This window comes from Pinus tabuliformis, chromosome 9, assembly GCF_031772625.1.
Source record: "Pinus tabuliformis cultivar Carrire ecotype Pingquan chromosome 9, CPIR1, whole genome shotgun sequence".
Classification (NCBI taxonomy): domain Eukaryota; kingdom Viridiplantae; phylum Streptophyta; class Pinopsida; order Pinales; family Pinaceae; genus Pinus; species Pinus tabuliformis.
In genome coordinates this window covers 978,385,269-978,407,603 of record NC_142307.1, presented here as the reverse complement: position 1 = coordinate 978,407,603, position 22,335 = coordinate 978,385,269, and the positions used below count along the sequence as shown (strand labels likewise).

General features: G+C 37.3%; 1 protein-coding gene across 2 annotated transcripts in view; it reads right to left on the bottom strand.

The window, feature by feature from the left end:
- ALN (allantoinase) overlaps window positions 1-22,335 on the bottom strand; it is a 538,476-nt gene that overhangs the window by 227,332 nt on the left and 288,809 nt on the right. For both annotated transcript variants that reach the window (XM_089437896.1, XM_089437897.1), the window contains exon 13: window positions 13,947-14,057. In XM_089437896.1, coding sequence (XP_089294022.1) covers window positions 13,947-14,057 — 111 coding nt within the window. The remainder of the gene's footprint in view (window positions 1-13,946; window positions 14,058-22,335) is intronic.

Genomic DNA, 22,335 nt, shown 5'->3' with positions numbered 1-22,335 from the left:
GTCAAAAGGACTTAATATAAATATATAATAGTGTGAAAGATACAAGGGATAACGATATGCAGTCAAGGAGACTGACATATACTTGTAATCCATAAGAGACATGACAATTCTAAATGACACAACACTATATATGCAAGACTTGATTTTACTAAACTTAATGCCTAATTTTACAATTAATTGGAAATTTAACTGATACAAAAGAAATTTAAATGCAAATACTTACTTGGAAATCCCTCTTGGGTCGATTTCAGCTGTTGTTGCTCCCAATTTGCTACCAAACCAACCGTTTCCTCCCAACCTATCTGGGATCAACCTATTTGGTTCCCAAATCCAAAAGACTCCATATTTGAGGTCTTCTGGCCCCCATGCCCAAAACTTCAAGGACAATTCCTCAAAATTCCTCCTTTGTTCGTGACTCTCTCCTTATTTCCTCCTCCCTTCACTTCACTGGAAAGGAAAAATGAAAGACCCCATTCTATATCGTATCCCTTCACCTTATATTCCCCAAAACCACCATCTCCTAGCATTTTTATCTAATTTGTATTCCCTGCCCTCCAGCTCGTGGAAACTCAGAATAGTCAATTATCCTCCTTTTAGAGGCGAACACTTGTTTTAAATAACATTATGAGTTGACTGAGTCGGTTAAGTTCTTGTCAAAAGATTTACTTAAATGTTTACGTCATATGTACTATGAAATTTTTTTATTTGGTTCCTTAAGCTGATATAATATATGTATACAATTATATTTCTTTTAGTTAATAAGTCTTTTATTTCCTTTAGTTCCTTTACATTATAAGTAATATAAAATATATAATTTTCATTAATACAATTAACAATTAATAATAATTAGTATAATATTATATTGAAGTTCCCTTTTAGTTAATATAATTAATAATATTATAGTTCCCTTTTATTTTGGTTAATATATTGTATATATATTATAATTTCCCCATTTGTTTGTACAATAATATAAATTACAATTCTCTTTTGTCTTGTATAGTATATATTGTAATGCCATCTTGTATAATGCATTGCATTTATCTTTTATTTGGTATAATATATTATAGTTAGATGTTATGATGGTGGTACACATATTAAGCACCCCAAGTGATCACTATATCCTAGTGAGTTAGGTATTTACTTTGTGTTTTCAATAATTATTTTATTTGTCCTATACTTGGATATTTTCATAATTGGTTAGTAGGTATATTAGTGCAGTGCATGCCATGAATGCATATGCAGCTTTCATATGCATGCCTAGTATGCATGCTAATACTCCTATTATGCCCGTAATTCGAGATGGGTCGTTACAATATAATAATTATGCATCTATGTTGCATGGGGACAAATCTTTCGTCCTTGAAATAAGGACCGAAATGCCCCCAACTGATGTGAGTGCCCCTTGACCCAACACGGTGTTAGAAAATCAGAAAGGCAGAAAGATTCTCTTATGTTGATAATTACTTGTGATATTCTTGTAGTTTTATTAACTTTCTCTAAGTTCTTCTTTTCATCAAGCAATCATCAAATCAAAACATAAAGATCAACAACACCAGATATAGGCACTCAGCCAGGGCTAAAACCCCTCTATAGGGGAAAACCCAGTCAAACTCTTCCACTGGTAGATTCAAATCAAGTTGAGATAGACCAAGACCTTAGACTTGACCAAAAGACCTTCCTCCTCAACCAAGTCAGCCTTTCAAGATGATTCAACAAACTTTAATAGTTTCTTCTTGTCCAGCAACTTCAGCCTAGCAACAATCCTAAATTTTGGCCCCCAACTTTCCAAAATTTTGGCCCTACTGTAGATTTGCAACTTTGGCACTCCTGCAATTCCAAAATTTCACACATGGATCACGAGACAAAGAAAATGGTTTCCAAACTTCTTTGCTAGGGTTTCCTCTTCTTCTCTATGGTTTTTCTCTTTCTTCCTTGAATTTCGCACCGTCTTTTCTTCTCCGGCAACTGCAAATCGAACTTGTTGTCAATGTGTTCCAAATGAGGTCAAGTTGTTGCCTTTATATAGTAGATTTTGCCTCTCAATTAGCCCGACTTGTCCAGGTTGAGGTCGACATGGTCGAGGAGACTTAAAAGACCTAATTTACATCAAAATAAATTTCTTTCTTGATAGATGAAGTCCAAGAAGGGTCTTTTACATGATGATAAGGACAAGGACTCTTGACATAAACCCTAGAAGCCCACAATGGAGGATTTGACCTAAAAATTGTTGACCCAAGCATGAAACCCATGCTTTAATAAGTCAATTTCTTTTATAACAAAATTTATTTTTCTTTCTTTTGATAAATACATTACATCATGACTCAAATACAATTATGAAGATTGACACTAATTACATTTTTCAACACTCCCTCTTAACTAGGGAAGTATTCATAATTACATATATACAGAGGTGCATGGAAGATCTCAAAATGATATGCTCTATGAAGATTCATAGCACACGTAGTGCTACAGATTAGATACCTGACAAGGGTTCTCTAATCGAGTGGGACTAAGGTGTATTCAAGCTTTAGACACTCTAGGTACCATCGAGCTTTTAAGCTCTAACACCAACCCATGGATCTAGGTGCGTATCCAAGGCCAGAGCTCCAAGACCCATGCCACCCTCCCTACTTTGGGATCTAGACATTAACACATAGGTCGGCCAAATGTCCTCCCAAGCATCTTGTTGCCACAAGATGCTTTATCTCTCCCAATCAGCTAAATTGAATATATACATCCACCACTATAAGAATGCTTCAAACGTTCAACCTTTTACGGAGAGATCCTGCACAATCACAACCCCAATCAGTAACAAACGTTCAAATATATATACAAATAAACACAAGCCTTCGGGGTTCTCAATCATTCTAGTGCTACTTCTATCATCATCAAGTTATCCAAATACAAGTTGTCAAAAGCTTTCTTCTTCTTTCACTTCTTCAGTAGCACCAAATACAGCCTCAGTACTTATGAAATCTTTTGTTTGCAAATTCCTTTGTAGTACTTTCATTAATTCTTTGATTTCATTCTTTCTTCAAGGTATTCACTATGGATGTCATAATATGCCCTCCCTCTTAACTAGGGAGATATACCCTTTCTTTTATCCAAGCTCCCTCTCAACTCAATAGCTTCCTTCTTTTGGAGAGACTTCAACCTTTCAAGGCTTTATTTCTTTTTCATGGCATCAAGGTCATCTTGATCATCATCATTCTTGTAGCTTCCTTTACCATGTTATCATTATTATCATCTTCAATTATGAACATCTTGAAGATTATGTACCTACAAAACTTTAATTGCAAGTACAACCAAATACAAATATATAGAAGCATGAAGTCAACTATATCAAACTCATGTCATTACAATGGAAGCATCAAAACATTCAAGTTTTAGACATCAAATACCTAAACCTAGTTAGGTTCATAATTAGCAAGGGTCATATCTTTTATATACTAGACTTCAACATCTTGCTAGGGTTTTGTCATAAACACTAGAAGCCTTAGATATCAGCAACTCAATCAAGATATCAATCCAATCATAGTACTATACATCAAGGGTTTCAACAATATGCTTACATGACAGATTCTATTTTGTTATATACCCTAGATTTCATTACTAAATCAACAATCAAGTTGACATACTCGCATGTACATATCTAGGGTTTCCTTATCATGCACTAGCATCTCATATCAATATCTACTAAGAAAACCCTAGATACAAACATCAATATATCAAAATTAGATATACAACAATTTAATTAGGCTAGGGTTTCATCATATGTTCTGGACTTTATCAACAAACCCCACGAAGACTAGAGTTTCATAATCAATATTGACATACCCTTGGCATCAAGAGGCTAGGGTTTTACAGTGAACCCTAAAGGTTAGGGTTTTACAAAAATGATCAAATAACACGAGATAGTATAACAAAGGTAGATTCAATCTAATGATTAATCACCCTAACAAGAATCTTTATGATTCAAAACCCTAGACATAAAGATGTTAGTATTGTAAAACAAATTTCAAAAGAAGAGTGATCATACCTTCTATATAAAGAAAACCTTGGAACAAAACTTGTAGTCTAAGACATACCTTGAGTTGTTCTTTAACATTGCAACAAAGCTTCTTTCATGACTCAACTCTTTCCTTTGAAATTTCCTCCATAACCTTTGTGTATACTACAAGCTTTCATACCAAAGAAATTATAAGGAAAAGGTTATTAGTATACAATACAAACAAATCTCGATATGAGGAGGAAACCAAACATGAAAGATGAAACAAAGAACAATATACTTATCTTTTGACAAAATGGTGAAGGCTCCTCTTAATCCAATCTTTCTGCGAGATACCTACAACTTATCAAATCAATTCAAAAAATTCTAAAAGATATATTAGATCTACGAACTCTAAAAACATAAACGAAAAACATTACAAATCTTAAAGTAGAAGGATATGCAAGGGATAGTATCCCTAAGAGACTTTAGCAAATAATCTTTGACTTCAGATTCTTCAGTCTTGTTTTTCTTAGATGGATCTTCATCGACAATATTTGCATGTTCTCTTTCTCTCTTCTTATTTCTTGGATTTTTAGGACATTGACTTTTGTAGCATCCCATCTTATGACAATTGTAGCATTCAATCTTTGATAGATCAACCTTCTCCTTTGGTCCCTTGAACCTTTGGTATACTCCCTTCTTCTTATGATGAGCAGAGTAGGCATTGCAAGTGTTGTTTTCTTCATCTTCCTATTTGTCATTTACTAATGAGATGTGGGCTTCTTCTTGACTGCATGCATTCCACATTTATTCAAAGGTTGGAGTATCTTTCCAACTGTTAATTTCTGAAGCAAAAGAGCTCCAAGATTTTGGTAGACCTAGTAGTGCAGCAATTATGAGTTCTTTCTCTAGTACAACTTCATCAATAGCTTGGAGTTCATCTCTTATTCTAGAGATCCTTACAAAATATGATGACACAGTATCATCTTTTGTCATCTTTATTGCCCTTAGTTCATTCTTGATACTAGCTATCTGACCAACATTCTTGATGGTAAACAACTTGGAGAGGGCATCATACATTTCTTGTGCAGGGTCTATATTGGATATGTATGGGATTAGATTGTCCTTCACTCCATCTTGTTGAAGAATCTAGGGCAAAGTACTGTAGTGTGATTCTTCATTACTTGATAAAAATTAGTGGAGTCTTTTTTCTTATTAGGTTATTCTTCTTCTTATTATTAGTGATTATATGTGTACTTCATCAAACTGCTACCAAAACATAAAAACAAGAACACAAGATGTTGGCTCTTTGCCAAGGCCAAAACCTCTCTACTCTTGAGAGGAAACTCTTTACTGAATTTCTCTTATTGAAGCTTCTATTGATCAATGCCAAACCCTAGACCCTTGACAAAAATATCCTCCAAGCACAAGTCAAGTCTCTACTCCTTTCTGCACCATATGCCCCAGCACTTCTTCCGACACTTCGTTCTTCTTTCAACTTGTTAGTATACCTTGTTGCACTTGCTCTAGAGTACAAGCCTTTGATGAGAACCTTTCCATATGATGATTCCTTCACCTTCTTAACCAAATGAGCTTCTTCTTCAAAGTGTAGGTGCTGACTGGATGTGATTGTCCAGCAGCCCTAAATTCTCGCACGTGTGACTGTTTTACTTGTTGTTGTAGCCTCTTCCCTTCTTCGCTTGATTGGCCTTCCTCTTCGCTTGATTGGGAGGCCTTATAGGCCTTGTTTACTAACCCAAAAATAGAGAGTTAAGTCACTTGTAGTTTTCTGCTGTAGTAACCGCAGGCATACCCTTCCTTTCTTGCACGTGTAGCAGTGAAAACCCTAGAAAACATTCCCGTAACCCTTGTTGTTCTTCCTCCTTTCTTTGCTGCCTTAACAGACCTTCTTTCCACGACTTCTTTTCTTCTTGTCTCCTCTTTTTCTTGCGGATTTCAGAGCTTGAGTTCTACGTTATAATTGGAGTGGACAACCTCTATAAATAGAGGACTGTCCCTCCATTTAAGCCGACTAGTAGGCCGACTTGACTGGCTGCTTGTAGGTTGACTTTGAGGGTTGTTTGTAGGCCAACTTGGAGGGCAGATTGGTGGCTGATTTGTTGTGTAGACTTCTCATATTTTCCACGGTGGTGTAGCATGCTTGAAGGAGCTTCTTTGAACCCATCATAGGAGTAGACTTGACTTTGCTTGGAGGTTTCCCTTTGACTCTAATATATACATAGTGTAACATGCCCTTAAGGCCTTCAATATTTTCTCTTGACTATTTGACTCACCTATAGCACTTTGACATGTGCTAGACCTACTTCAATGAGCAAGAAATTCATTGTCATATATTATAAAAATAATATTTCTTTTCTTGAATAAGTACAAATATCAAAAGTACATTTATGAATACCGAACCTAGTTACACTTCCTTCAAGACTCCCTCTTAACTAGGGAGGTATTCATACAACATTACAAGGTGTTTGGCTATTATCAATCTTTGAAGAATTCACATAAGAGAAATTAGATTAGCAATCCATCTGTTATAGCATCATATTCATCAGCATTGTCATAGTGCAAGGCCTTGACTAACAGCACCATCTCTTTACAAGACCATGAACTACAATGTTGGCAAGACCAACGATTTATAGACACCTTCATCATTGTCTCTCAAGGTACATACCCACCTGGGTGTTCTCCGAGTATGACCTTCTAGGACTTTTCTTATCCGGGGTTCCAGCCCTCAAAGAATATCGGTCCTCTTGCCTACTCTTGTCTTGGATGCCCTACACATCCTCAAAGAGTATCGAATGCCAAATGATTACACAATCCTCCCATTCTTTCTTCCCAAGAGAAGAAAACAATGTTGTGTCTAACTTGTGTCTACATTTCCATTCATGGCCTTCATCTAGGCTTACAGTTGTTAGTACTAGTCTAGTGCATGATCCATGAAATGGAAAACACAAATGTCACTCCTTTGTAATCAGGGGTGATTCAAACTCCCTGTTGATCAGGGACTTGTCAGAGCTCCCTCTTAACTGGGGACTCTTTCCTTCATCAGCAGCTTCTTCTTCGTGGGTCCTTCAGCTACTTGATCTGCTTCCTTTCTTGAAGTCATGAAGTCTTTGTTTGAAATCTTTTAGGTAGGGCACCATCCATCGATCACTTTCCTTCTTGGTTTGTCATGTCATTGCTTCGTGGAAAGTGACTATCAGGTTTCACTGTCATCTTGGTTACTTCTTTGTCATCGTGTCCATGCTTCGGAATACTCTTCTCATTGATGCTTCATAGTACTTGCTAGGTTACATGCTTTGACCTAGTAGCCCATCATGACTTCATCCTGATATTGCTCTTTCTTTTGTTGGATGGCTTCTTCATCATGACATCTTTATAGAGTAGAATCAGTTATCCACACCTTTATATCTCCAACGCCTTCCTAGGTGTCAAGGGTCCTTTCTTCCTTTATCAGAGTTGTCTTGCCTTCTTTAGGGAGATATCTTTCAATGCATTTTGTCAAAAAGTGATTTTTGGCGATCATGGTGTTCTTCGCATGCTTGATCTCTTTCTTCATTTTCTTCTTCTCAGATAGATAGGTCAACCATCTAAAGCTACTTATGAGAGAATTCCTTCATTTCTTGCTTTCTGGACTTGTCAGCATTTCTTATTGCTTCTTAGTCAACAATCTTATACTCCTTATGTGAGCATATTATTTTGTTAACTTTCATCGCATTGTAGTGAATGCCTTCGAGCATGGCCTCAGTGAAAGAGGATTTTTCATGCTTGATCATGTTATAGAACTATTCCCGTGACTCAATAATATACAAATGAAAACATGACTTAGACTTTGATGCATACATACCTCATCTTGATTCTCCTTTGATCATCCTTTGGTGTGGCCCTTCTTGCTTCATCTTAGCTTCCCTGCATATCATCCTTTTCTTGAATCCCATGAATGTTCCCAATGAGACATCTGCTTTGGTTCATGAACCTTCTTTTGAAGATTCCATCATAGGATCTTAAAGATCCTTGCCTTGCAAACGTTTCCTTTCTTTTGATGATGTAGGTCTTCTAAAATTCTTATCATGATCAATTTTCTTTCATCATGTATGAGGTCTATACTAGGTATGCTTCTTCTACATGAATATCTTGAGCTATATTTGCCATGCTCCTATATTCTAGAAGATATTTCTACTTATGCATTTTTGTTCTTATCATAAATGCTACATCTACATGAGTATCTAGAACTATATGTACATCATGTTGCTAGATTCTAGAGGATGCTTCTAGCCATGCAATTTTAATTTATTCCTACATGCTCCTATCCTACTCAAAACTTTGAAATAATTCTAGAAGTAAAGAGTTTGACCTAGTCATAGTAGTGATCCAGAGGATCTTCCTTCTTTTGCTTCTTTCCTTCATCTTTCATCTCTTGAATTATGTGAGATTCTTCCCTCTTCCTTTTGTCATTGTCCTTTTTAAGCTTAGGACAATTCCTTTTGTAGTGTCCATATTCTTGGCATCCAAAACATTGGATTTTGGACATGTCTTTGTAATTTGTTCTTCGTGGACCAAACTTGCCAAATTTACCCTTTCTTTTGGCCATGGTAGAAAATGCTTGCTCCTTTGATCTACATGTTCTTTTTCCTTAATTTTGGTTTCCTCTGTCCTGCATAGAGACCACATTTCACTGAGAGTGGTTGCTTCTTTCTTGGCATATATGCTAGATGTGAAGTTCCCCACTCTTTAGGTAGAGCTTTGAGTACTACAGTTGTCATCTCTCTGTCAGACATGACTTCCCCAAGCTCTTGAAGTTGATCTCTCATTTCAGAGATTTTCATGAAGTAGGGAGTTATTCCTTCCTTTGTTATCTTCATCTTGTATAATTCATTCCTCAGAGATATTACTTCTCCAGTTGTGGATACCGAGAATAGCTCTAGTGTCTTTGATTGATTCTATCAGAATCCTTTGAGCTCTTGTCTCATCCTTATTGTACTTGGCTAAGGCTTGAGTCTATTCCTTAGTAGGGATAGTGATATTCCCTTTGACATGCTCTAGGAGTTCATTCTCCTTGAGTAGTAGATTAGTCCTCTTCTTCCATGCAAAAAGCTATTGGTACCTAACAATTCATTGCTTTCCTTGCAAAAAGACATTGATATATATTCAGAAGGGGACATGTACTTACTTGATAGATTTTGAGATGTAATGGATTTGCTTCCTCCTTGAAGGCTTGTTGGTTTGTCTTCCCTGGATCTTGATGTTCTTCAAGTTGCATTCTTCAAGTGGACTTGCTTGGTGATGAGGTTTTCTTGAAGACTTAAAGCTTGATGTAGGTCCTGCTTCAATCTTCTCTTCTTTGTGTGTGCCTTTATATAAGGCTCTTCTTCTAGCTTTGTAGACCTCCTTGACGAATGATGGATTGTAGACCCTTCTTGACAATGAAGTGATTAAGACTTCTAAGCTTGATGCTTCAATCTTGTAGATGCTTCTCCTTGATGAGTGTTCTTGAGTTGCCCTTTCCTTGATGTGTTACCTTCGCTCTAATACCATGTTGAAGAATCTAGGGAATAGTAGTGTAATGTGATTCTTCATTACTTGATAACAATTTGTGGAGTCTTTTTTCTTATTAGCTTATTCTTCTTCTTATTATTATTAGTGCATATGTGTGTACTTCATCAAACTGCTACCAAAACATAAAAACAAGAACACAACATGTTGGCTCTTTGCCAAGGCCAAAACCTCTCTACTCTTGAGAGGAAACTCTTTAGTGAATTTCTCTTATTGAAGCTTCTATTGATCAATGCAAAACCCTACACCCTTGACAAAGATATCCTCCAAGCACAAGTCAAGTCTCCACTCCTTTCTGCACCATATGCCCTAGCACTTCTTCCGGCACTTTGTTTCTCAGCACTTCGTCCTCCTACTTCTAGCACTTCGTTCTTCTTTCAACTTGTTAGTAGACCTCGTTGCACTTGCTCTAGAGTACAAGCCTTTGATGAGAACCTTTCCATATGATGATTCCTTCACCTTCTTAACCAAATGAGCTTCTTCTTCAAAGTGTAGGTGCTGACTAGATGTGACTATCCAACAGCCCTAAATTCTCGCACGTGTGACTGTTTTACTTGTTGTTGTAGCCTTTTTCCTTCTTCGCTTGATTGAGAGGCCTTATAGGCCTTGTTTACTAACCCAAAAATAGAGAGTTAAGTCACTTATAGTTTTCTGTTGTAGTAACTGCAAGCATACCCTTCCTTTCTCGCACGTGTAGCAGTGATAACCCTAGAAGACAGTCCCTTAACCCTCGTTGTTCTTCCTCCTCTCTTCGCTACCTTAACAGACCTTCTTTCCATGGCTTCTTTTCTTCTTATCTCCTCTTTTCTTGTGGATTTTAGAGCTTGAGTTCGACGCTATAATTGGAGTGGATAGCCTCTACATATAGAGGATTGTCCCTCCATTTAAGCTGACTAGTAGGCCGACTTGACTGGCTACTTGTTGGCTGACTTTGAGGGTTGTTTGTAGACCGACTTGGAGGGCAGATTGGTGGCTGATTTGTTCAGCAGACTTCTCGTATTTTTCATGGTGGTGTAGCATGCTTGAAGGAGCTTCTTTGAACGTGTCATAGGAGTAGACTTGACTTTGCTTGGAGGTTTCCATTTGACTCTAATATATACATAATGTAACATGCCCTTAAGGCCTTCAATGTTTTCTCTTGACTATTTGACTCACCTATAGCACTTTGACACGTGCTAGACCTACTTCAATGAGCAAGAAACTCATTGTCATATATTATAAAAATAGTATTTCTTTTCTTGAATAAGTACAAATATCAAAAGTACATTTATGACAACCGAACCTAGTTACACTTCTTTCAACACATCTACTATTAGATTCATGGCCAATATGTCAGTTTCCCTGTACTTTTTCTTTCCAGCATCATCTGTAGGTTTCTTAACTTTTCCTTGAGCAAAATCAAAACTTTATGCTTAGCAAGAATAAGATTCATTCTCTTTTTCCATGCACTGTAGTTGCAGGCTCCTTCTAGCTTATTTTCACTCTTCATTGTCATGTCTTCTTTTCTTGACAAAGATAGTAGACTTTCCCCTTCTTATATGACCCTTATCCTTTGACCCCTTCAATAGATCTTCAAGCTACCTTTTTCCTTCCTTCTTCATCTTAGCTCTAATACCATGTTAGAAAATCATAAAGATTCTTTTATGTTGATAATTACTTGTGATATTCTTGTTGGGAATCACGATTGTCGTTAGACCAAAACCCGCAAGTGTTAGTTAACGATCGCATCTCCAGAGATAAGGATCCACGAGAGGTGGTTATTCCATGTCGCAAAACACAAGAGGAGCGTTGGTTTATCCAATGTCCAACAATCTCCCCCACAACGCGAGTCAGGTGTGTATCGAACTCGTGACCTACACTCTAATACCACTTGTTGGGAATCACGATTGTTGTTAGACCAAAAGCCACAGGTGTTAGTTAAAAATCACAATGCCAGAGATAAGGATCCATGAGAGGCGGTTAGTCCATGTCGCGAAACACACGTGGAGCATTAGTTTATCCAATGTCCAACAATTCTTGTAGTCTTATTCACTTTATGTTCTTCATTTATCATATTTTCATCAAGCAATCATCAAATCAAAACATGAAGATCAACAACACCAAATATAGGCACTCAGCCAAGGCTAAAACTCTTGTATAGGGGAAACCCTATCAAACTCTTCACTAATAGATTCAAATCAAGTTGAGATAGACCAAGACCTTAGACTTGACCAAAAGACCTTCCTCCTCCACCATGTCAACCTTTCAAGATGATTCAACAAACTTCAGTAGTCTCTTCTTGTCCAGCAACTTGAGCTCAGCAACAATCCAGAATTTCGGCCCCCAACCTTCTAGAATTTCGGCCTTGTTGCACATCTGCAACTTCGACCCTCCTACAGTTCCAGAATTTCACATGTGTGGATCACATGAGAGAGAAAATGGTTAACAAACTTCTTCGCTAGGGTTTTTCTCTTTCTTCCTTGAATTTTGTACCCTCTTTTCTTCTCCAGCAACTGCAGATCAAACTTGTTGTGAATGTGCTCCAAATGAGGTCGAGTTGTTGTCTTTATATAGTAGATTCAGCCTAGGCCGACTTGTCCAAGTTGAGACCGACCTGGTGGAGGAGACCTAAAAGACCTAATTTACATCAAAATAAATTTCTTTCTTGATAGATGAAGCCTAAGAAGGGACTTTTACATGATAACAAGGGCAAGGACTCTTGACATAAACACTAGAAGCCTACAATGGAGGCTTTGACCTAAAAATTATTGACCCAAGCATGAAACCCATGCTTTAATAAGTCAATTTCTTTTATAATAAAATTTATTTTTCTTTCTTTTGATAAATATATTACATCATGACTCAAATATAGTTATGAAGACCGACACTAGTTACATTTTTCAACACATGTGACATTCCAACACATTTTCCACAAACGGGGGATGTCCTAGCTAAATTAAATAACTAAATAAAGAATGACTTAAAAATGAAAAAGTCAAAAAAGAAATGTGTGGTCCTAATACGAAACCCTAGGGCATCACTGTTGGGACCACTATATTTGTGCGAAAGCCTTTAATGTCTCATTTTTCAACTTTCAAATTTCTAAGTTCTTGTTTGGCACTAGTGACCACCAGAAAAGAAGAAAATCTTAGGGTTTATAAATTGATTTTCTTGCAGGGAAGTGGTGGTCAGCATTAGTTATTGAAGAGTGGAGTTCATCAATTTACAGCTTCAGTCTAGACTGTTTAGATTTTCATCTTTCTGAGTGTCGATTTCAGTTTCAGTGTTAAATTTACTTTTCCACTTTCAAATGTCTTCCTTCTAAATTTCACAACATGTCTTCAATTTTAGGTTTCCTCTCTCCACCTTTGGGCTGTTGAGCAATTTTTGAATGTCATTGGTGAGATGTTTTGAATTTTGATGGATGACTTTCAAGTTTCTCTGCGATATTGTCAATTGATGAATCTAAAATACATATTAATGTTCATTCTGATTTACAAAAAAAATCAATTCAATTTCATATTTGTGTGTATAAAATACCTTGACATGACTCCTGCCCCCTGATTTCAAAACAGGTTGTTCTGCCCTCGTCCCCTTACCACATACCCTGGCAGCTTAGTTATTAAGAGAAGGAATATAAATTAGGTATAATACACTACCTTAATCATCACCAAAACTACACCACATATACCAGCTCAAGGCTCAACTGAGATTTTTGCAACACAATATTCTTTAAGACTGACAAGAAATGAGTTTCTCCTTTAACAAACCAGAATGATGACAACATGCATTTTGTCCTCAACTAGTACTCTTTTGGATATAACATTTGGCTCCCCATTTGAAATTTATGACAGTCTCCGGAAACACAACCTCATTATATGAGATTTATTGCCCCATTCCAAGTGGAACTAGTCTAAATAAGTAGGACTAAGGTATAATTAAGCATGTCCCTCAAAATATTATCTTTAAAGTTTCTCAAAAGAAAGATACAAATCTCATTGCTTATAGATGTGGGCAGTGTCAAGTCTAAGGAAATCACGAAGCTATGTGGAAATAACAAGCTTTGGAAACTAATATCCTTTAACAAATTAAAGAAATATTTCACATATTGTCCATGCTCCTGGTTGAGTGACTTCCGTTTTCTTCTCAGTTCTAGAAGATTATGCCAACAAAACTGCCCTTCTATGACAATATGGCACGAGATAATATTGTTTATGTTAAACATTGTAATTAAACATTAGGATAAATGATTTATGCTCCATGCAATTCAACAAAATCTTTTATATGAAAAATGTATTGATAGAGAACTTCACAACATTATTTTTCTAGCTTCCATCATCTTGCAACATCTCTTCTTCTATCCTAAGATCAATAAACATATTTACAGCTATTTAAATTTTTTTTGTACCTTCTTTTGTAGACCAGAAAGCTTGGCAGGTCGAGAACTCCACCATTCTGATAGTTCACGCAATTCGAGGCCATAGTGTTGCCCATATGACCAGGTAACAGGAAGACCAAACTGCATGTAAATTGTTTTTCAATAAATTTTATTCCAATATAATGATTTGATTCGCAAAGGAAGATATTTTGAGGAGTACATCCTTAGATCTACATATCAGAGGAATTTTTTCCCTCTAGTTGGCAATGCGTCAGCATAATTTTACCAACATTACAATTTTGACCCAAGACTGGAGCATACATGCAATTGCTTAATATTGAGAAACTGAATTCAGAAATAAAACCTATGAACTTAAAGCTCAGAAACAGGCTATGTTGCAAATGAGAACAAATGTTTCTTTTATGAGGATCAATTACTTCATGTGATCACATAACACACATACTATGGACTTGCCTCAATGACTAAGCATACTAATATTTTGAACAACATGGTTCCAACTGAACTAGCTAACTGGACAACCTTCTATCCCTTGTCAAAATAGCTCCTACTCACCACAAATGTCAAAATAGTTCCTACTATGCCACAAATATCTTCATTTATTGCCCTTAACAAGCTACAATTTAAGTTAACACAAAAACATCAACCATAAAAAGTACATTATTTTCTTTATCTTCCTCAAACAGGTCAACTGATCAGAAATCATCTCCTTCGAGCTTAAATTGTGCAATTTTATAATATTCAAAAGCCCAAGCCCCAGCCAATCTTATGCGAATAAAAGCAAAAAATGCAGACTAAGGAAGTAGGATGCTATTAAACCCCGTTACCACACAAACTAGCACCTTTCGCTTCAAGTCCCAAAAATAGGGTACTAGCCTTGTTGAACATAGAAGGTTGGTCACTGTCACCTCACCAAATCTCCGATACACATTAGACTTAGAAAAGGGTTTTGGTAAAAAACGGTATCCTTAAGGGTTAATTAGATTCATTTTGTGTAGTAATGGGTGGGAATGAAGTGAGCCTAGCAACAACGTAGACAAAAAAAAAACAAAATAAGATGGGATTTGTGTGATGGGTAGAAAGGATTCTGCTGCCTTATCAATTTGGGCTAGGGAATCATTTAAGCAAATCTCAAAAGGGCAAGTCAATGGCAATATAAGCAGCCATAAGATGTGTTTTGTTACTTGTTCTTTTTCCATGATACCGAAGTCTAGATCAGAATCTTACAATCAATGATGCTACCAATCCAAGTATCACAACAAACTACTTTGCACAGCGGAACAATATACAATAGTAAATCTACTGGTGCACAAAATATATACAACTTTTTTTACAATTTCAATAACAACCCAACTTATTTATATTAATCAACTGATAATACAAGAGTCTAGGGCTCTCGTACCAGGGATAATGGCCCTCATACATCCACTAGTACAAGAATACAAGAACAAGATACATTGATGATTTCGCTGATGTAGTCGACGTTCACAGCTTCTTTGTCATACCCTGAACACATTGCGGGTCCTTCACTCACGTTCTACAGCATTGTTTCTATCAATGTACCAACTCCATTAGGCCACTGAACACGACTCTCCGATCTTCCCTCTAGCTGCTCATTAGTCCATCAATGATCCAACTCATAGGGTCTTCAAGCTCACTAGTTGCTCCTTAGTCCTTCAAGGTGACAACACTTTGAGTCTTCTTGCCCATTGCTGCTCCTCAGCTACTTAGGGACTTCTTCCCACTATTTTATTCGTGTGTTGCTCCAATGAAGATAAACATAGGGCAGGAGGGTTGCCACCTATCACTGTAAGATGTCCTTCTCCAACAATCAACTTGGGCTATACAACTGCTCTTCCTGGCTGATCAGACCTTGAGCTCCTCAATTCTCTGCCTCATCTAGCAGCCACCTTAATCCTTCAAAGTGTTGCACTTAGGGCCAACTTGGTCCACTCTCACACTGCCCTCCAACAATCCACAAGTGTCCAATACCAATGTCCTCTTCTAGGACCTCTACATCCACTAGCAACCAAACATCAACAAGAGAATACACATACCTTGCTCTCCAACACATTGTTGGTTTTCTTCTCCACGGGATCTATGCTTCTTGAGGTCTGGTTAGTGCACACTAGCAATGCTAAATCCCTGCTCCCAACTGTGTTTCCTTTCTTGAAACACCTGCCCTTCTTCGTTGTCCTTTCTAGGCCTCCAAAGCATTGTTTTGGGCCTAAGGAACCTCCTCAAAACACCCTACAGCACTCTGTCTCACAACAGCAAGTGATCTGAGCTCTCTAGAAGGGAAAACACCCCTATTCAACTGTGTTTCTCCTTGGAGTAACTGCAGCTAGGGTAGAGAGCCTTTACTAGGCCTCTCGGCCCTCCAAATTATGCCTCCAGCAAGCTATTGTAGCAACACTTCCCTGTGACCTGAACAAAGATCCAAGCATCACACAAATGTAGCACAGAAAATCACCCAAACGTACCTCAGAACTGCGGCCCTGTCCAGGAAGGAGATCCACAAAAAAACAGAGAAAAGATCCTCCCAAACTCATCCTCCTTGCCCCCTCACTAGCTACCTCAGACCCACTGCCAATTTCAGAGGTAATCCTTGAGTTGATTGCACTTTTGATGTGTATTTGAGATCTCACAATCACCTTATATTTATATGTTTCTCAAGGCCTCAACAAACTGCCCTTGTGGGCTTACATTAGCTCTAGCCAACTTGACTTGTCCTTGTGGAAACCCACCAACAACATATAAAAATTAATATCTCACATTAGAGACCTCCGATTTGAATGGTTTTCATTGCCCCTTGCTCCTCTAGGGATCCTCTAACACCTCCAAGTGTCAAATCACTCAAAGTCCACTTGGTTTTGACCCAACTACTTTGGGTGCAAAACCAAAGCTTGGGTTCCAAGCCCACAAAGCACTTTTGTGGCACTCCAACCTCCAAACCCTAAACCCTAGGGCTTGGAGTACCTCCCAAGCTACAAATCTCAACATTACTACTCAAATTAGCAGGGTTGGCAAGATACAACCAACACTATTATATGATGAGCACTATTAGGATTACATCCATTGTCACCTCAGCGCATTCCTCTTGCTTTAAGCCAACTCCTACAAAATGCCATGGGAGGCATCCCTACACAACAACTCAACCAAAGAATAAGTAGACCAATTCTTAAATGAAGTAGATGGAAGAGGTAGGAGTTAATATGACAGCAGAAAATATGATCTAATTAGTGATATAACAACAGACTTATAATACATATTAGCTACGTTACCGGATCCGGCAGCCAATGGTCACAGATCTCCGTATCCTCAGATCTGATCCGGATCCGGATCCAGATACGGAGAAATACCTGGAAAATACGGCACGTGGCGGATGGCAGTTTTTGGAAACGGCTCCTCGTTGCCAGAAAAATATGGCTAGTAGAATGTCGGAACCCGCATAACTCAAACCCGAAAAAGCGAAAAAGTAAAATTGTTGTATGCGTTGGAGTTTAGGGTTTTTGCTTTGATGTATGCGTTAAAGTTAGGTGGTCCCCCTTTGGTCGGCAGTGCACCCAACAGGCAAACAGAACAGAGCAGCGGAACAGAAGCGTTTGGCGTTTAGCTTCAGGGGGGCCAGCGTTCCAGTTCAAGTTTCAAAGTGTGTCGGCTGGACCAGAAAGCGCGCAAGGTATTTTAAGTTTTTAATGTTATCGCCATTGGAATGTGCCGCATTGTTTTTATATAATTACCGCCGCATTACCAGCACTGCGATATAACATTGTTACGGTTTCGGGTTTACCACAGCCACGTTAATTTTTTTTTCAATTATCAGCGTTTACAACTTTACCCATAGATTTGATAAGATATATATTATTATTATCTGCGTTTAGTATTTTAGTATTTTACCCGCAGGAACGTTTATTTGATTCGGACAACGTTTATTGTTTGATTTGAGGGAACCACTGGACCTTGGGGATGGGCACATTTGTGAGCTGCCCTTCCATCCGATTAGCTCAGACCATGCTCCAGGTGTTGGTGGAACTATATACGGTTCAATATTATCAGCGTTTATAAATTATGGAAAGACCATACGATATATACGATATAATATTATCAGCGTTTAAACTTTATAAATTATTAATTTATTACTATCAGTTCTGAGTTTGATAATTATTAATTACATTATCAGCGTTTATAAATTATATTATCAGTGTTTATAAATTATTAATTTATTACTATCAGTTCTGAGTTTGATAATTATATTATCAGCGTTTATAAATTATATTATCAGCATTTATAAATTATTAGTTTATTACTATCAGTTTTGAGTTTGATAATTATATTATCAGCGTTTATAAATTATCACTATCAGTTTGATATATATATGTAGCTTTCAAATGAATATTTAATTTTTTAAAATCTCATATATATTTTAGTTTTTGTCTATTGATATATATATATATATATATATATATATATATATATATATATATTAGTTATTTAATTCAAATTGTGTATGGATAATTATTAAATTTTAATACATTATATTTTGAATTTTATATGCAGTTGTGAGTAACGTAATCTATATATCATTATGGAGCCATCACAGCGCGAGCAGAGTGAAGGGGAAATCATCAAGACAGACCCAAAATCTCCTCTATGGCAGTATGTGGAGATTATTGGAAAAAATCCCGGAGGTGGTTCATTTAAATGGAAGTGCAATGAATGCCAAGATATAAAAAATGGCTCATATACTAGAGTGAAGGCCCATCTCACTGGTCAAACTAACACAGGGGTGCAAGTATGCACCGGACCAAAAGATGCAAATGGCAAACTTGGCAAAGGTTTGAGTCCTGGAAAAATGCAATTCTATGCATCTTTGCAAGACGTTGCTCATAGGAAGCATGCTAAGGGAAAATACCCTGTGCAAAGCTCTACAACTAGGCCTCCATTGCCATCGATGCCTACTGCCACAACTAATAAAAGGCCCACTCTAGGCCCTCTTGAAGCATCATTCAATAATCAAGGTAGAGAGATAGCTGATGAACATGTAGCTCATTGCATCTATGCAAATGGGCTAGCATTCAATTTGGTGCATTCCCCTTATTGGCAACAAATGATTAAAGCAGCGAATGAAGCGCCAAAAGGGTACAAAAGCTCTAGACATGAAAAGGTCCGCACCACTTTGTTGGCATCAGAAAGACAATCTGTGGATAGACAGCTACAGGCAATCCGGGATACATGGGCAAAAACAGGGGTGTCCATCATTTCTGATGGATGGAGAGATCAAAGAAACCGTCTATTAATTAAAGTTGTTGCAGTATGCCCCCAAGAGGCAATGTTTTTGAAGGCTGTTGATTGCAGTGGAATAGAGAAAGATGCATCTTTCATATCCACAATTCTTATTGAGGCAATAGAAAGTGTGGGGCCACATAATGTTGTCCAAGTCATTACCGACAATGCACAAGTTTGTAAAGCTGCAGGTTTGATTGTGGAGAGTCAATATGATCACATCTTTTGGACTCCATGTGCAATACATTCACTGAACCTTATGCTTGCCAAGATTGGTGAGATTGAATGGATTAATGAAATATATGTAGCAGCAAAGGAAATCCAAATGTTCATAACCAATCATTCAATGTCCCAGGCCATTTATAGAGGTTTTGCAAAGTTGGAGCTACTAAAGGTATTTTCTTTTAATCAATATTATTTGTATTGGAAATTCTTTTAATTGCAAATTTATATATGGTTTCTCATTTCAATTTGAGATTTGACTTTTGTACTTTTTGAAACTTGTAGGTTGCTGAAACGCGTTTTGCCTCCCACACTCTTGTTATAAAGAGGCTTGTGGAGGTGAGACAAGCATTACAAGCAATGGTCATTGACCTTCTTTGGGAATCATGGAGGACTTCCACTTCTGATAGAGGGCAAAAAATCAAGTCCATCATTCTTGATGATGCATGGTGGGACAAGGTCCAATATCTTCTGAACCAATCTTGACCTTGATCAGGGCATTTGATACAGATACACCTTGCTTGGGGGAAGTTTATGAAAACATTGATAGTATGTTAGAGAGGATAAGGGAAATTATCAGGGCAAGTGAAAATGACCCTGATGAAAAATTCTATTATTTAGTGAAGGACATAGTTACAGAAAGGTGGAACAAAATGACCACACCATTACACCTTCTGGCATATGCATTGCACCCTAAATACTATCATTCCAAAGTTTTGTCTTTACCAGGTAGAACAGCACCAAACAAGGATTCTGAAGTGGTACAAGGATACAAAACAGCTTTGAGGAAAATTTATAGAGATATGGGAGTTGCAATGGAAGTCCGCCAAGAATTTGGAGGGTTTGTACAGTCTATAGGTAGCTTTTCAGATCTAGTAGCTACGGACGATCGAGGACATCTTGATCCTATTACTTGGTGGGGCTTCCATGGTGGGGATAGCATTCATCTCTCTACTTTAGCCACCAAGTTATTATCACAGGTTGCTAGTTCCTCATCAGCTAAGAGGAATTGGAGTACATATGGCTTCATCCATTCAGTGAAGCGAAACAGGCTGGGAGCAGCAAAGGCTGAGGATCTTGTTTATGTTCATTCTAACCTTCGTCTTCTATCACATGTTGAACCAGAGTATAAAAAATGTAAAGCCCATAATTTGAAATACAGCAAACATGTAAATACTCATAAACTGGAAAACAAGAATGCATAAAAATGTAATTTGCACATACCTGAACTGCTAGCTGATTGTTGATTCTGCTATTGAACTGGCGATTCCACTGCTGGTGATGTCGTGGCTGTTTTGACCCAATTTTCAAGAGGCCAATACCACCCAACCAGACTGAGCAAACCTAGCTGCTCAATCTAGAAAGCTCTCCACAGAGGCTCTCTGTCCCTCCATGCCCAGAACCTCAACCACTTAAAGCTCTTCCATTGGACAATTCCCTTCTCCCGGTTTCCTCCTGGTGAATTCATGCTTCTCGTTCTCTGCTGCCCCCTCTCTCGTTTTTTTCCCCCTCTCATCGGTTCAGGATAGCGATTTATAAAGGCAGGCTTGGCGGTGGCCACCCTCCTGCTTCCGGCCACCGCTCTTCTACCTCCTGACACGCCTCCGCATGCAATTTAACTCTCTCTGATCCTGTCCTGGCAAAGCCGCTCTGCCATAACTTCTCAGCTGGTTCGACGCGCCCTGGTTAATGGATCTTTTAACGATTTAGGTTGTTTCCCGTTTTAGTATATGCATACTTATAAGTTCAGCCGTATAATTTTATAACCTTTAAGTTATATATATATATATATATATAACTTAAAGGTTATAAAAATTATACAGCTGAACTTTATATATAGTATATAGTATATATAAAATTAAAGGTTCCATTATATAGTATATATAAAATTTATATTATAAAGTACAACTATGTATTTTGTAACTTTAATATATATTTATAAAGTTTAATTATATATTTGATAAAATTCTAACTTATATATGTTTTATAAATTTAAATTTTATTTATAAAACTAGACACATTTATTGTTTAAATATCATCATATTTGGTTTTATTATAAGTTTTAAAACTTTATATAATGGGTCAATTTAGCTGGGTCGTTACAAAAAAGGTACGAATAGGATGTGGGATGTGGAGCCTGAGATCTCTGACTTGAACCTGACACTAAATGCCATGACTCACCTCAACGTACTTGAGGATATTGTTCCACCACCAGTCCAGCCTACTGATGTAACTTCCTACATTCCAGGGCCCCCATCATCTATTCATGATGTAGAGTTGCAATATGCAGAAGATAGAGATCCATTTGAAGATATGTAAATGTATTTACTATTAACATTTATGATATTATGATCCTTTTTGTTACTTTGTATGACGAATGATGCATCATTTCAGTGTTTCAGTCTTCCTATTCATAATATATCTAATGGTTTCGGTTCTAAAAGTGTTTGATGGTTCAATGGAGTATTTGATTTTTGAACTCTAAAGTGTTTTTTAAAATTTTAAAAATATTGTTATATTTTATTTTTTTGTACGTGACGTATCCTTGCCGTATCCGGATCTTGGATTTTCAAAAAACTAGTGGATCCGGATCCGGATCCGTATCTGTATCTGTATCCGTATCCGAATCCTAGTAACATAGCATATTAGCAAAGGAAAGTACTCAATATGCTAAAAAGAACAAGCTTGAAAATGCCACAAATTGAGTATGAGAGCTTCATACAACAATAGAAGACAAGATCGAGTTGTTTTACTTGTTCTACATGGTTGTCCATAATTTTGCTGGAGAGTCGAGATCTAGTGCCAGAAGTTGGGGTGTGAGATTGGAGGGCCAGCGAGTCGAAGTTCTAGAGGCAAATTGACCAGCAAGAAGGGTGACGCAGAGCCTAGAGTC